The sequence below is a fragment of the Culicoides brevitarsis genome, chromosome 3, assembly GCF_036172545.1.
Source record: "Culicoides brevitarsis isolate CSIRO-B50_1 chromosome 3, AGI_CSIRO_Cbre_v1, whole genome shotgun sequence".
Taxonomy (NCBI): Eukaryota; Metazoa; Arthropoda; class Insecta; order Diptera; family Ceratopogonidae; genus Culicoides; species Culicoides brevitarsis.
Window position 1 is genome coordinate 14,068,480 of NC_087087.1, and position 15,620 is coordinate 14,084,099.

At 27.4% G+C, this 15,620-nt stretch overlaps 2 protein-coding genes and 3 non-coding genes across 14 annotated transcripts in view; 2 read left to right on the top strand and 3 right to left on the bottom strand.

Annotated features, from left to right (window-relative positions):
* Positions 1 to 2,088: 2,088 nt before the first annotated feature.
* On the top strand, positions 2,089 to 6,108 carry LOC134834284 (venom allergen 5-like). Of its 10 annotated transcripts, none has more exons than XM_063848893.1 (5): positions 2,089 to 2,213; positions 3,819 to 4,171; positions 4,231 to 4,577; positions 4,708 to 4,826; positions 5,935 to 6,108. In XM_063848893.1, the coding sequence occupies exons 2-5, from the start codon at positions 4,078 to 4,080 to the stop codon at positions 6,032 to 6,034; spliced, it is 660 nt and encodes a 219-aa protein (XP_063704963.1). In that variant the 5' UTR covers positions 2,089 to 2,213; positions 3,819 to 4,077; the 3' UTR covers positions 6,035 to 6,108. The 10 variants fall into 10 exon arrangements, with proteins under 10 accessions (XP_063704963.1, XP_063704957.1, XP_063704961.1 ...); XM_063848887.1 differs by having other exon boundaries at positions 2,095 to 2,233; positions 3,733 to 4,171; XM_063848891.1 differs by having other exon boundaries at positions 2,095 to 2,233; positions 3,778 to 4,171.
* Positions 6,108 to 15,620, bottom strand: part of LOC134834278 (protein timeless homolog) — a 77,326-nt gene continuing 67,813 nt past the window's right edge. The window contains exons 11-14 of the mRNA XM_063848878.1: positions 9,528 to 9,669; positions 9,205 to 9,407; positions 9,040 to 9,146; positions 6,108 to 7,517 (exon numbers count right to left, since the gene is read on the bottom strand). Of these exons, the coding sequence (XP_063704948.1) occupies positions 6,175 to 7,517; positions 9,040 to 9,146; positions 9,205 to 9,407; positions 9,528 to 9,669 (1,795 nt within the window). The 3' untranslated portion in view covers positions 6,108 to 6,174. The remainder of the gene's footprint in view (positions 7,518 to 9,039; positions 9,147 to 9,204; positions 9,408 to 9,527; positions 9,670 to 15,620) is intronic.
* Trnap-agg (transfer RNA proline (anticodon AGG)) lies at positions 13,994 to 14,065 on the bottom strand. The gene has a single exon. It is a non-coding gene; the product is annotated as a tRNA-Pro (tRNA).
* On the bottom strand, positions 14,504 to 14,575 carry Trnap-ugg (transfer RNA proline (anticodon UGG)). The gene has a single exon. It is a non-coding gene; the product is annotated as a tRNA-Pro (tRNA).
* Trnap-ugg (transfer RNA proline (anticodon UGG)) lies at positions 15,061 to 15,132 on the top strand. The gene has a single exon. It is a non-coding gene; the product is annotated as a tRNA-Pro (tRNA).

The following is a 15,620-nucleotide window of genomic DNA, read 5'->3' on the forward strand; positions in this document are numbered from 1 at the left end:
TAAAATATGCGACAAGTGCAACACATTTGGCCCACACCTTTTCCGCTAGAAATTCATTCATGATGATGATGATCGAAAATGTATTGAGTTTCATTCATTCGCACTCTCGACGAAAAAAAAACTGGAAATTCAAACAAAATTTATATCAAAGACTAACCTTGAACTTGATCATGAGAAAAAAATCACTTGCTTCGTACGAGGAGGTATGGGACGTTATGTAAGTCTACCTGATGTGAGTGATAGAAAAAAGGTGTAAAATGTAGTAGAGCCCAGATTTCGGTCGTGAATCAAATATTTATTTTATTACGCTTTATTTGTGTCACACGTGTACAACAATCGTCGGCAAATTGAGTGAGATATCAGAAGACAAGAGAGAAAGAGAGACACATTTGCATAAATTGAAAAGCAATAAAGGAATAAATTTACGACAAATAGTGAGATAATGCATGTGGTTGGCAATATTTTGCTTCATTTTGTGAGATTTTTTTTTTTTTTGGTTTGCATACGCGAATGATGATCGCATAACATAAATCTCTCAATGTTCTTTTTATTTTCTTTTTGCATGTTAAATGGAGGTTACTGACCCATGATTGATAAATCGCCAAACTCAGTTTTTTTTTTTGCGTATTTTGCATCACATATAAATTAAAAGCTTCTTAATGAATTAAAAAGAAGGCTTAAGTTTTAATGGATATTTTGCAGCGTGACTCAGTTTGGGTGGGGAAATGATATTTTTTTCACGAAATGAGTAACTTGAGAATTCGTTAATAAATTTGGAAGGAGAAGAAGAGAGAGGTAGTGCGAATGAAAAAAAAAACACCTGTGTCGATGTTCTTTGAATGCTAAAGTAGACATTGTGGCTGGACTCGTAAATCATTTTTTGTAAAGGAATTTGGGAAAGTTGACTCTTATGGGCGGAGAGAAGTCTGTCGTTTGAACCTCCAAACTCTGATTTTTTTGTTTCGTCAAATATCGACCCAAAATGAACAAAAATCATCTTTAGAATGAATATTTATTCAATTTTTTGCTCAAAATTGGTCAAAAAATGACTTGTAAAAATTTTCAGAGTTTGAACCTAAAAAAAAATAAAATAAAATAAAACGAGAATGAATTGCATTCGTGTATAAAACGAATGACTTGACCGCATTTCAATGTGTTAAATTCCATGATTTTTCATAAATTTTTCGAGTTTTCATCCAAAAGGCTTTCATCATTTTCACTTTTCATGCTCAGACATACAAAGAACAATTTTAAGATTTTTCCAACTATCCATTTGATTTGAAACCATGAATTTTCCGAGTTTTCCCGAAAATTTTAATCACATTTTCACTTCATGGTACACGAAACTCCCCTGTCAACATTTTAAATTTTGAAAATTTTCAAGAACTTCATTTTCCATGAATTTTCAAAACTCTTCTTCGATAATTTTCATCAATTTTCACTTTTCATGTTATCACGACTTATTTTCTGAACATTTTAAAATTTTGAAATTTTTCCAAGATTTTTCGATTTCCATGATTTCCGAGTTTTCCCATTTCAAGTTTTCCACTAATTTTCATCGAAACATTTTAATTTTTGAACATCATTTAAATTTTTGGAACGGATAATTTTTTTTAATATGCTGTCAAATCTGTCATTTGAAAACATCGCCAAACCTGCTAATTCAAACAAAAAAGTGGCACACCAACAGACGGACTATTTAAAATAACAAAGAATAACAAACATTTAACAACATTACGGCACAATAGATAAAAAAAAAATTGAAATGCGGTAAAAATTGATAAAAATTTTTTCAAACAAGGTTTAAATCGACACTTGAATGCGCTTAAAGTAAAATTAACATTAAAGTCGACTTTCTATAAACGCCTAATTTTTTATGACATTAAAAAACTAAAGATTCTGGTCGATATGTGAATGACAATGGATTTGTCTGTGATAATTTTTTGCATTGAATCCGACTTAATGATAACACTATATTCTAGTCATGATTACCACATATTTGCAAGTAATTCGCTTGCAAATGTTTTTTTATGACATTTATCGTTAAAGCGTTTTCTCGATAAATTTTTAAATCAGTTAACATTTTGAACTTAAAGTTGCTACAAGCTTGTCTCTGAAAAATTAAATTCTAATCGAAAAAATTTTTTTTGTCCTATTTAAAGTTCATCGAAGGGCTGTGTAAGGAAATCTCCCTACAACCACCCGAAAAAAAAGTAAGAAAGAGAAAGAAAAAGTGCGTTAAAATTACTGCATAAATGAATAACTAATTATAACAGTTCTTTTTTCTCCCATAATTTTTTACCTTTAAATCATTTCGCGCGAACAAAGAAGCAAAAAAAAAAACAAAAACAAATATCAAGCAGACTAATTTACAAAGCAAATCAATAAAAATTAGCATTTCATTTGAATGAGATTTAAAAAGTTTCGTTTTTCTCGAGAAAAAAAAAGATTTTTGAGAATGACTCTGAATTTCGTTTGGCTCCGTTTTTATTTAAAATTATCGCACAAGGATGGTTTTGATTTCGGTACAAAAGATAAAGATGAAGAAAGTTGACGTGAATATCGGAGATCAACCTCCGATAAATTCTAATCGATACGATGTCAAAGTGATAAGGAAACCGGTTTAAGTTCCCACGAAAAATTTTTTGGCAGTATTTTTGTCAAAACACCGGCTTTCGCATACTAATGTGCATCGCTTACGAAAGAAAACCAGCTTTCTCAGTTTACGTGTCGCGACGCGTCGCCAGTGTATGGAGACAAACTCTTTATTAAAAATTTTTACTTGAGCGCATTTATGAAATTTTCTTAATTATTTTTTTTATTGCAATTTTTTTTATATATAACATTTAAACTAAAATATTTGATCTACGTGGATTTCTTTTTTCTTACTTATTTTTTTAATTCTTTAAAAGAGAATAAAAATTAAAATTAATAAAAAATAAAAAAAAATTTTGTTTATTTAATATTTTTAAATAATATAATTTTAATTAATTAATTAATTTTTATTTAATAATTTATAATATTTACTAATTATTTTTTTAAATCAAAAATTATATTTAATTAATTTAATTTTTTAATAAAAAAATTTTTTAATGAAAAAATAAAAAGTAAAATTGAAAATTAATTCATATTAAAAAAAATAAAATAAATAAATAAATTAAAATTAATTTCATTTATTTTCTTTTTTAATTTTATTTTTTTAAACAATTATTTTTAAATTAAAAAAAATAATTTTATTTTAAAATTTAATTTAAATTATTTTAATTATTTATTTTTTTAATATGAATTAATTATCAGTTTTACTTTTTTAATTCTCATTAAGAAAAAAATTTTTATTAAAAAATTAAATTAATTTTCTTTTTTAATTTTTAATTTTATTTTTATTTTTTTATTTTAAATTTTAATTTAAATTATTTTAATTATTTATTTTTTCTTTTCAATTTTACTTTTAAAATTCTCATTAAGAAAAAAATTTTATTAAAAAAATAAATTAATTTTATTTTAATTTTCAAATTAATTAAATATAATTTTTAATTAAAAAAAAATAATTAGTAAATATAAAAAAAAAAATTAAATAAAAATTAATTTAATTAAAATTAAATAATTAATAAAATTAATTAATTAAAATTATATTATTTAAAAATATTAAATAAACAAAATATTTTTTTTTTAATTTTTAAATAATTTTAATTTTTATTTTCTTTTAAAGAATTAAAAAATTAAGTAAAAAAGACAGAAATCCACGTGGATCAAATTTCTTGAGTGAAATGCGGTAAGAAATTGTATCATCAAATGAGTAAATAATCGGACAAAAAAAGATATCAAATTCATTTCAAGAGTAAACATTGGTCCTACAAGAAGTTTATTGATTTTCGTCTATCGTCTCCTCTCGCTGGCTAGAGGTGTTGTTAGTAATTGTTCGTTTAATGTGTTTGTTATGTGACAAGTGTCTGGACAAACAATCGTAACGAACGCCAAAAGGTTACTTTCGACAAGGCAAAAAAAAAGAGAGCGGAAGAAGAAAAAAAGGTGAAAAAAGACAATCACTGTGCTTGTAAGACAAACAAAAGCAAAACGATGTCGGTCGGAAAAATGTCAAGCAAAGTTTGGGTGCTCTTCATTCAAGTAGCTCATTTGTTCTTGACATCGGTGTCAGGATGCCAATTATTAGGTAAGTGATCATTTTCTGTCTTTTGTCTCAATTTCCCTTCTAAAAAAATTTTTTGACAGCTACGGGACTCACGCCGCAAGATCGCCAGGAAATCCTTCACATTCACAACAAATATCGTGCTGCTGTCGCTCTTGGTAAAATCCCGAATCAGCCGCCAGCTCGGAACATGCAAATGCTTCAATGGGATCGCGAATTGGAAGAAGTCGCTCAAACGTGGGCGAACAATTGTCAGTATAAGCATAACAAAGGTCGTCATATTTACGATCGCTTTTACGTTGGAGAAAATATCGCGACCACTTGGAGTAGCATACCGCTGGATGATGAACCTTATGTGGATCTCATCAAGCGCGGATGGTTCGATGAATATAAAATTTATAAATTTGGACAGATAATTACTCCGAAAGTCAAAAATAAAAAAAATATATATAAAAAAAAAATTAAAAAAAAAAATAAAAAAAATTTAAAAAAAATATTTAAAAAAAATATAAAAAAAAAATATTTAAAAAAATATAATAAAAAATATATTAAAAAAAATAGGGCATTATACGCAATGGGTGTGGGCTGACACGAATCGCATTGGATGTGGCGCCTCGTACTATTACGAAGAACGAACTCGGAGATATACAAAGTTCTTTGTGTGTGATTATGGACCATCGTAAGTTTATTTTATTTATTTTTTTATTTTTCATTATTTTATATTTTTTACTAATTTTTAATTAAATTTGATTAAATTATGGACAAAAAATAATTAAAAAATTATTTTATTAATTTAAATGATTTTTTTAACAAATTTAAAATTTTTTTAAAATTTGAATTTTTGTATTATTAAATAATTTTTTTTAAATAATTGTATTTAATTTAATTTAATTAATTTAAAGTAAAAAAATCATTAAATTAAATTGATTTTTTCTTATAAATTAAATTCAGTACTAATTAATTTTAATTTACCTCATTAAGTTTTTTAAATCTTTTTTTATTATGTAATTATTTTTTTAAATTTTATTATTTTTTTTTAAATTTAATTTAAAGTTTATTTTAAAAAAATATTAAAATAAATTAATTTACAGTTAATTTCAATTTTATTTTTTAAATATTTGAATTTATTTAATTAATTAATTTATTTTTTAAAATTAAAATACCTAATTAAAAAATTAAAATAATATCTATAAAAATAATTAATTATTTTTATTTATTTATATTAATTTCATTTATTTTTTATATTTTTTTTTTTTAAACTAATTTTCTTGATTAAATTATTGGCAAAAAATAATTAAAAAAATATTTTATTAATTTATTTAATTAATTTTAATTATTTATTTTTTGAACAAATTAATTTTTTTATATCATAATTTTTTATTATTTTTTTTTTAAATTATTTTTTATTTATTTTATTTTTTTTAAATAATTAATGTAATTTTATTTTAATTGGCCTCATTTAGTTTTTTTTAAATATTTTAATGATTTTTTAAACTTTTTTATTATTTATTTTTTTTTAATAATTTTATTAATTTTTTTAAAATTTATTTTTAAAGTTTATAAAAAAAATTATTAAATTTAATTAATTAACAGTTTCAATTTTAATTTACCTGAATGAAATTTTTTAATTCTTTTTTTTATACATTTTTTAAAATTATTTAATTATTTAAATTTATTTAACTAATTAATTAATTTTTTTTAAATTAAAATAATTAAAATTAATTTTTTTTTCTATAAAAATAATTAATTAATTATTTATTTTATTTATTTTTCAATTTTTATTTTAGGGGAAATATCCAAGGAGAAAAGCCCTATGTCACAGGAAAGCCTTCATGCAACATGTGGGGAATGAAATACTCGAAAAAGTACTCCGGATTATGCTATTAGTAGTAAACATATGGAACGTAGTTGTTATGAAAGAGCATCACACCAAAAGAATTTAAACACAAAAAAATAATCAAAGAAAAAAATTTATTTACTTAAAAAAAATTCAGCATCCGCGGAGGAGCTTCAGAGTAAGAAAAAAATTAGTCACTATCATCATCACTGAGGACCATTCTCTTATTTTTCTTGTGTACTTTACGAATTCCATCGTCACTATCCTCATCGCCGCCATCTTTGTTTTGATCTTCGTGATCTACAGAATCTTCAGATCGATCACGTTTTTTGCCTTTCGTTGGAGGCTCATCATTGGAAGATTCATCGATGCGACTTACGTGAGTTTCTTCATTGGGCTCATTTTCTGAATCTGAATCTGAATCAAGAGCTTCAACTCGTTTTTCAGATTTATTCGATTCTTGCGACGCATCGAGCTCATTTAAGCGGGATTGAATTTCTTGCGTTGAAAGAGCAAAAGTGTTGGTTTCTGGTTCACTTTCTGAATCATTTAGAATTTCTTTTTGTTTTTTCTTGGATTTTTTCTCAGTCGTTGCTTTTAATTGTTCAAAGCGATCTTCGTCGTTGTCACTTTCGTTATAAACAAGGTTCGACGTTGCCTTTTTTCGCCATGCGCCGAACATGTTTTCCGCATCATCGCTGTCACTTTCGTCATTTCGAGGATTGTTTGACTCTTCTTCCGGGACATCTTCGCCTTTTAGCAAAGAAATTCGCTTTTGAAGGTCTTCAGCGGAATAAGAGCTCGGAATTCGCCAATATTGTTCCGTTTCGTCGGGCGCTTGGAGACCTATAGCTTCCATAAGTCGTTTGAACTCGTCATTGTCGATTGCTTGAATCTGCATTTCTTGAATGGGGACTATTGGAATTCCATCAGCTTCGTCATCGTTATCTTCGGAAATGTCTTCCAAAGCATCGGAAAAAGTTTCTGTGAGCCATTCGAGAGCTTCTTTGTGAGTTTCTTCGATTTCTGAGACAATTCGTTTTACTTTGGTGACATCCAGCTTTTGAATTGACACCGATTTGTTCTTTTCTGAGGTCGATTTGTTGGATTTCTTTCCGAATTTTCCTTTTTCACGATCCCACATGTCGAAACCGCCTTCATCTTCGTCGCTACTGTCGCCGCTTTCGTCACTATTTCCCGATTTTTTGTTGCCACGACGCGTTTTGACAATTTCCGAGCGATCTGCAATCAATCCCAGCTCTAACATTCTTTTGATGACGGCATTTTTGGATTTGAAGAGAGAAAAAGTATCCATGATTCGTGACAATGTATTCTCTTCCAAGCGGAATTTATCGTAAAGTTCCTTGAGTTGCTCGTCTTGCTCGGGGCGCCACAAACGTTTGTTCGCTGCGGAAGCGTTCGACTTTTTCGTGGGTGCCTTGAAAATCAAGCCCAACTGTTTGAGCTTCATGATAATCTGACGTCGGGTTTTCGTTTGATCGATCAGGTTGCGCGCCAGCCAGTCAATGACATCTGAAAAGAAAGGAAGAAAATTTTTCAATTACTTTTCTGTGAAATACGGGAAAAAAAGAAGAAGCGAAATGATCGATTAGATAACATTTTTCCATAAAAGTAGTTTTCGCAACATTTTTCAATTCCTGTCTGCTCTTTTTTTTCTACTCGTGCAACAAACAATTGAAACGTGATTGATAAATTACCAGCAAAATTTATTTGTATCGTTTCTGTGAATGGCTTACAATGTAAATGGAAACCTTGCGGAAAAAGACGTAAGCTGACAATGTCGAGGTAAAAAAAATTTAACAACAAAAAAAAAAGTTTTTTTTACAGAGATGAGTTTTTCTAATTTCAATGTATCCTAAAAGTACCTAAAGGGTAAGTTTTAGACCTCAAAATTTAAATTTGAGACCTCAGGATGAAATTTAAGACCTCAAGAAAAAATTTGAAGACCTCAAGAGATAAATTTAAAGCCTAAAAAGATTAATTTAAGACCTGAAGATAAAAATTTAATACCCTAAGAAAAAATTTAAGACCCCAAGAGACAAATTTAAGACCTCAAAAGATGAATTTAAGACCTGAAGATAAAAATTTAATACCCTAAGAAAAAATTTAAGACCTCAAGAGACAAATTTAAGACCTCAAAAGATGAATTTAAGACCTCAAGAGATAAATTTAAGACCTCAAGAGATAAATTTAAGACCTCAAGAGATAAATTAAAGACCTCAAGAAATAATTTGAGACCTCAAACGATGAATTTAAGACCTCAAGAAATAATTTGAGACCTCAAGAGATAAATTTAAGACCTCAAGAGATAAATTTGAGACCTCAAGAGACATTAAGAAATAATTTTAGACCTTAAGAGATAAATTTAAGACCTCAAGAGATAAATTTGAGACCTCAAGAGTCAAATTCAAGACATTAAGAAATAATTTTAGACCTTAAGAGATAAATTTAAGACCTCAAGAAATAATTTTAGACCTTAAGAGATAAATTTAAGACCTCAAGAAATAATTTGAGACCTCAAAAGATGAATTTAAGACCTGAATATAAAAATTTGATACCCTAAAAAAAAAATTAAGACCTCAAGAAATAATTTTAGACCTCAAGAGATAAATTTAAGACCTCAAGAGATAAATTTAAGACCTCAAGTGATAAACCTTTAGATAAAAATTAGAGATCTCAGGTGATTAATTTAAGACCTCAAGTGATAAATTTAAGACCTTAAGAAGAAATTTTAAGACCTCAAAATATAAACTTAAGACACAAATTTATCTAAAATCACGAAAAAAAGCCATTTTTCGAACCACAGAGCATTTCGAATCCATTCGCAAACTTTTCACATGGCCCTGACCTAGCATTCCAAACGTTTCACTTTAATTTATAACAAAAACTTTTCGTTCGTGCTCCTTTCTCCCTGTACGTTACATCAATTGACTTTGACAGAGAAATATAAATTCATAAAATTCAATAGTTTAGCGGAAATTCGACAGCAAAATTAATGACTTTAGTTTATTGCTAAAAAACTTTTTTCTCTTACCTTCATCTGTTTCGGGATTCGCTTGATTTTCCATGAACAATCGACGCAATTCTTCTTCCTCCAATTCGCTCCATTTTGCTTTTTTGTTTCCTCTGCCTGACTCAGGACTGCAAAAAAAAATGTTAGAAATCAAAAAAATTGACAGAAAAAAATCTGTTAACTCACTTGTAAATATCCTCGTAGCCATTGGTAACCATTTCCGCTTCGCGTATCGACTTGAAAAACAAAAGCTCGGCAAAAATTTTGGGATTTTCAGGAGCAATTTGGACGAATTGTCTCACGATAAATACCGCTAAACGATGCAATTCCTCATTGTGTTTGTCTACTTTGGCGTGCAACACTGTTTGGAAAATGCGGAATAAGCGCGCCTATTGAGGGAAATAAAAAATCGTGAAAATTATGTACAAAAGTTAGAACATTTTTTGCTTGTTCTTGTATTCTAAACTTTTTTTCACATGATGAAAAAAGTAGGTTAACAAGGCACTCACTTGAAACAGCATAACAGGCATTTTGCATCTGACTGCGATATGATGGAGAATTGTCACCGTTGACTTCAGCGAACGAGTAGGTATTTGTTTCCAGTCGGCGAGCACTGAAGTACATGCACGAACCACTTTTGGATTAACGAGCCTATTGAAAAAAAAAAATAAGTAAAATAAAAAATTAAAAAATGCACGATGAGAGCAATTAAAAATATTTGCGTGAAAAGTACTTTGAATGATGGATGATACTTCATCGCATTAAAAAAAATTCAATTGAAAAAAAAAATTTTTTTAAATTTTCTTTTTTTTTCAGATTGAAATCAATGACGAACAAATATTTTCCTTTATCATCATCATTGAACCAATGGAGCGTCAACAAGAATTGTTAGAAGAAAAAAAAATCAAACAGGATTTAAGTTTGTTTAAGTTTTGGCTTGAAATCCTTTTATTTTTGTATCGAATCCAATTCAATAAGTGAAAAAGTTTTGGACGTTAGTTGGAAAACTTTGAGGAAAAATATTAAGATTCTTTTACGAAAGAATGAAAAAAACTTTTTAAAAAGTCATGAAAACAATTTCAAACGTCAGTCACGATTTTATCGTCGTTCAATGCTGTAGAAAAAAAATTAGACAAGTTTTCTTTTTTTTTTTAAAGTAAAGATAAAAATAACCAGACGGACCCTCGTGTTTTATAAATTTAATTTAAATGACAAAGATGTTTTTTTATGATTTTTTTTTGTTCGTTGAATAAAGAGGGAGAAAATAAAATTTCGTGCTATAAATCTAATTAAAAAGAAAAAATTGTGACATAAATCTCATCTAAAGTATTTAGGAGTCGGGAGTACTAAACAGGTAGTATATTAAAATAATCGTTAAAAATGTGCATAAAATGACCTGTTAAGGCTAAGGCAATTGAGGAGAGTGTTTCATGTTTCAACATCAACTTTATGTTGCTTGGTAAGTGTTCTTCAATATGGTAAGTTTTTTTTTTGTCATAGAAAATTCAATTTAAAGCAGTGACTTTTTATTTTTTTTTTTTTTTTTGCCAATAGATGTCATCGAAAAGAATATTTTGGTCGATTAAGGTATAAACTGATGCCAGTAACCAAATTCTTTAAAAAATCGTAGAATCAAAAGAATCATTTCGAAATTAATAATATGAAACTGAATAGATTATAAGAAGTCCGTCCATTGGAAGAAATAGGTGAACTTTCTATTTAAACATGAAGAAAACTTCTTCGTTATGAGGAAAGTACATAATGTGATGTCTTGGAATATGAATATTAATTCATCCAAAAAAAAGTTACTTCTGAAGAAATATATCATAGGCAGTTACATTGAAAATTAAAATCGCCCTTATTGACTTCTAAGATGCTCTTTGAATCATCTGTCATATTTTGAAAGATTCTGAAAAATATTTTTAACGAATTTTAAAACGCAAATGAACAAAATGAATAGATTTAAGTCTCAAACAATGCTCACTGGGTTTCGCATAAATTTTATCATTTTATATGAGACGACCAAATTTATCAGGCGTAATTCTTTTAGGTGAGACAAATTTACCAGTTTTTAGACTCGAATTTTGTGGAAATTAGCCTCTATCGCTGAGATTCATCTAAATCTCGTTCTACTTTATAATCAAGTTTGCCATTCATCTCTCCCGAAGAAATCCTCCAGATTCTACTGTCAATTAATTTTTTTTGCTCAATTATTATCAATATTGCATCAACTGGTATGTTTAGTAAGTTACAAGGCTGGAACCATAAGAAGTATGGAACAGTAAAGAGAATCATCTCTATACAATTTTTTGGTTTAATACGGAGAATCTAACAATTTCATAAGAAAATTGTATTTAGAAAAATTATTTCGGTTATTCTGATTTAGAAAAAGCTACATAAAAGTATAATGATTCGAGATACGAATTTACGACTATGTCAATGGAAAATTCTATATTGTATTTTATCGTTATAGCTTCAGAATATTTTTTAATGCAAAAAGCATCAATAACAGTTATTTAAAAAAATTGAGAAATAATGTTCTCATTTAAAATTTATGAAAGTGAAACATTTCTAATAATTGCCTTGGCCTAAGATTTTTTTTTCACAAAGAAAAACAGATACAAAAAAAGTAAATTTAATGACCAAGCAACAATAAAAAAACTCCTCATAATAGATTTTTAAATACTTTTTTGTACATTTCCCTGTCCCAAATAGTCCTTTTTTTCACACTCCTAATATGCTTCATTAGCTTCTTCTTCTTCTCCTTTTTTCCTCGTCCGTAAATGAGGAACATTTATTGCGTCATATCAAGTTGCCATCCACCTAAATGGCACACACAATCAAAATAATGAGCACAATAAAGTCTCGGAAGTGCGGAGAGAACATTAGGACTCACTAACATACATCATCCATAAAAGATTTTCATTAATTTTATTATACCGACAGAACGGGAGATAAAAATACATTTATATGCTGTCTCGTGTATTTTGCGATAAAACTTTCGACATGCCAGATTAAAAGACCCACGTTGTCGTCGTCGTTGTCGATTGGAAATAGATCATTAATTAAGAAGAAAGACACGTTTTGCGTAATCAATAACTGTCGATTGATGGAGCCTTGACTTTTGTTTAGCGTCACTCACGCATGAATATGGATTTGTAAAGAAAATGGAAGCAACGCTGCTTCCTGAAGAAAGAGGAAGCGTATAATGAATCATATTTTTTAATTAGTCACTTAGTTTCTGAAGAATGGAGATTAACAAAGGATGAAGAAAAAATTAATTAATACATGCATCAAATAATTTTTTTAATTACGCTCGTTTAATTTTTTTTTGCTTCCTTTGCTCGGTGATTTATGAGTTTCCTACACGAGTTAATATTATTACGACATAAAAGTGAATAATTAGTGTAGAAAATAGGCTTTTTACGTTAGATTATATAACACAAGAATTTTTATAAAAATTATTTTCTAAAGCAATTAAATTAAATTTAAACTATAAGAATTACTAAAATTAATTCTTCAAACATTTTCAAGGATTTAAATTGATAATAATTAATTAATTAATTGAAAAAAAAAATAAATAATAAAAAAAAATCATAAATTCTTAAAATGTAAAAATTATTTAAAAAATTATTAATTAATTTTTTTTATACAATTTTTAATTAAAAAAAAATAAATTTAATTTAATTAAAAATTTAATAAAATTTAATTGAAAATAATTAATTGACAATTGAATTAATTTTGAATCAATTTTTTTTTAATTTTTGATTTTTTTTATTCAAAAAATTAGTGTAGAAAAAAGGAATTTTTTAAAAGTAATTTACTTAAATAGTAAAATTAAATTTTAATTATAAAAATTATTTCTTCAAACATTTTTATGGATTTTAACTGTTAATATGTTGATTAAAAAATTAAATAAATAATAATAAAAAATATCTCAAAAATTGGTAAAATGTAAAAATTACTTAAAAAATTTTTAATTATTTTTTTTTTCATTTTTTTATACAAATTTTAATTGAAAAAAAAATAAATTAATTGACAATTGAATTAATTTTTTATTAAAATTTTTAATTTTTTTTATCTTTCAAAAGAAAACTTTCATTCAGGTTGAAATAAATTTAGGGTTGAAAACAAAAAAAAATATTTAAATTCAACTTCTTGAAGAAAATAATCTAAAATCAAAAATCTTGAAAGTCTTTTAAAAGATTCTAAAGATAAAAATTTCTAAAAACAAAACATTTCAACTCCAGACAAGCATAATTCTTTTTTAATCACCCTCTTTCATTATATTTCTTTTTTTTTAGAAAAAAATCTTTTTGAATTACCCAAAACTTGAATAAATACACTGATAACGACCACGAGGCAATTTGAATTTTATATTATCTCCTCTTTGCTTTCTTTTTTCGCTCCCTCAGCAGCAGCAAAATTTTCCTCCTTTGTGTACTTTAATCAGAAACAATTCAAATATCAAAACGAATATTTGATTAATGTTAGTTTAATTACGGAAAGGATTAAATTTCGTTATCTCTCCTCGTATTTTTTTTCCTTTTTTATTTTCTCTTTTACAAAGCCACCGCTATGAAATAATTCCAAAATGGTTTCCATTCTGAAACGGAAAATATTCATGAGGGGATTCAATTAAATGCATCCCAAAAATATTTTCGGGGGAGGGTTATTAAATTTTTAATAAAAATCAATAGAATAGAAGTGAATTGGAATGTTCATCAATATTAATTGGAATTAGTTGTTTATGTTGTCTGCACATTTGGAGTCCGTATCAAATCACAAACAAAGCATTCCATTACTCATTACAAGGGACACACATGAGGAATTTTTATTAATATTGAAAAAATGATGTATCATGTTTTATTTTCGCTTTCGCATTAATTTTAATGGGATAGAATTCAAATTTTGCAAAAAAGGGTAACGACAAAGGAATTTTTATTAAATTAAAAGGATGCGAAAAAAAATTCACGGGCTGAACCGGGAATTGAACCCGGGACCTCTCGCACCCTAAGCGAGAATCATACCACTAGACCATCCAGCCGATGTGGTAAAAGTAACATTCGTTCGGCAATACATGATATTTTTTCGTCGTGAATGAAGGTTATGTATGCGATTTTAAAAATTTTTGGCGCCAAAATCTAAAAATAGACGCGAGCGTTGAATTTTTGTGTGTTGAAGTGATTAGAAATGTTATCAACATTTATATTATTAGAATATTTTTTTATATTTTCTTATTAGAATCAACTTTAGAAAGAATTTTTTTCATAAAAAAATTTTAAATCATTTTTTTTACTAACTTTATTTGACTTTTTAGGTAAAAATTTTGTAATTTTTTGCAATTTTTGTTTTTTTTTTTTATTTTTTTATTAATTAAAATACAAAATAATTACAAAAATTGCAAAAAATACAAAATTTTTTAAAACTGAATGCCTTTTTTCATTGAAAACTGACGGAAATTCTTCAAAAAAATCAAAAAATCGGGCTGAACGGGGATTCGAACCCCGGGCCTCTTGCACCCAAAGCAAGAATCATACCCCTAGACCATTCAGCCGTCATGTTATTTGCCTAAAAAAGCTGCATCTTCAAACAAAACACTCAAAATTTCAACCAAAAGTCCATTAAAATAGTGAAAGTTATGGTCTGCATAAATTTTGACTATCCAACCAAACAACTTCACTACCTTGCGTTTCGTTCATTTACATTCACTTTACGAATGAGAGACTTGAAAGTTACAAAAAAGTAACTTTTTAACAAAAATTCAAGTTATAATCGATCATGACATCGTTTATGGCGCTATTAAAGTGATAAAAGAAGTACATGATAGATAATTGCTTGTCCAAAATGTTCCATAGTGTCATCATTTTTGTTCAAAAGCTGCTTAAAAATGACTTTGAAACCGTTTTTAAGCATAAATTTGAACAAAAATGAATGAATGAATACAAGATTATGAAAATTTGATGCTTTTTATGATGTTGATGGTCACAAATTTGCATAAAATACGATAAAAATGCAACTTTTTTGGGCTCATCATAAGCTGGCTGAATGGTCTAGGGGTATGATTCTTGCTTTGGGTGCAAGAGGCCCGGGGTTCGAATCCCCGTTCAGCCCGATTTTTTGCTTCCCTTTACAAAATGCTGAACAATCATATCGCCACTTTTCACCCCTTTTCGGAAAAATGTCTCTTTTGTGATACTTTTATTACTCCTATTATAACATACTCTCATGCTCATGATATTTTATTTAATGGTGTGGTTTTATTATTCATATTAGAGTTCTTTTGTTAGAAAAATGTGGTTCAAATTTTATCTCATATGTACAAAAAAGTTCTGTTCTGATAATAGTCGAATAATGGATATGCCATTTACAGCTTTAATAATGTTCAAGAGAGAATTTTTGTGTTAAACTATTCCCTGCTGATTTGACCGAAAAACATATTCTCCCCAAGTTTTTTTTATTATGTGATACAAAGACACACCTTTTAAGCAAAAAACATTAACATTAACAGCAAAAGCAGTTTTTAAAGATATTTTTTTAAAGAAGTTGATGAAAGAGAGATAAGATAAAATTTAACGGAAATAAAAGAAATTTTCATGATA

Coding starts and splice junctions, on each gene's coding strand:
- LOC134834284 (XM_063848893.1), top strand. CDS start 4,078: ATGTCGGTCGGAAAAATGTCAAGCAAAGTTTGGGTGCTCTTCATTCAA. Junction 4,172..4,230: donor GTCAGGATGCCAATTATTAG/GTAAGTGATCAT, acceptor ATTTTTTGACAG/CTACGGGACTCACGCCGCAA. Junction 4,578..4,707: donor AGATAATTACTCCGAAAGTC/AAAAATAAAAAA, acceptor TTAAAAAAAATA/GGGCATTATACGCAATGGGT.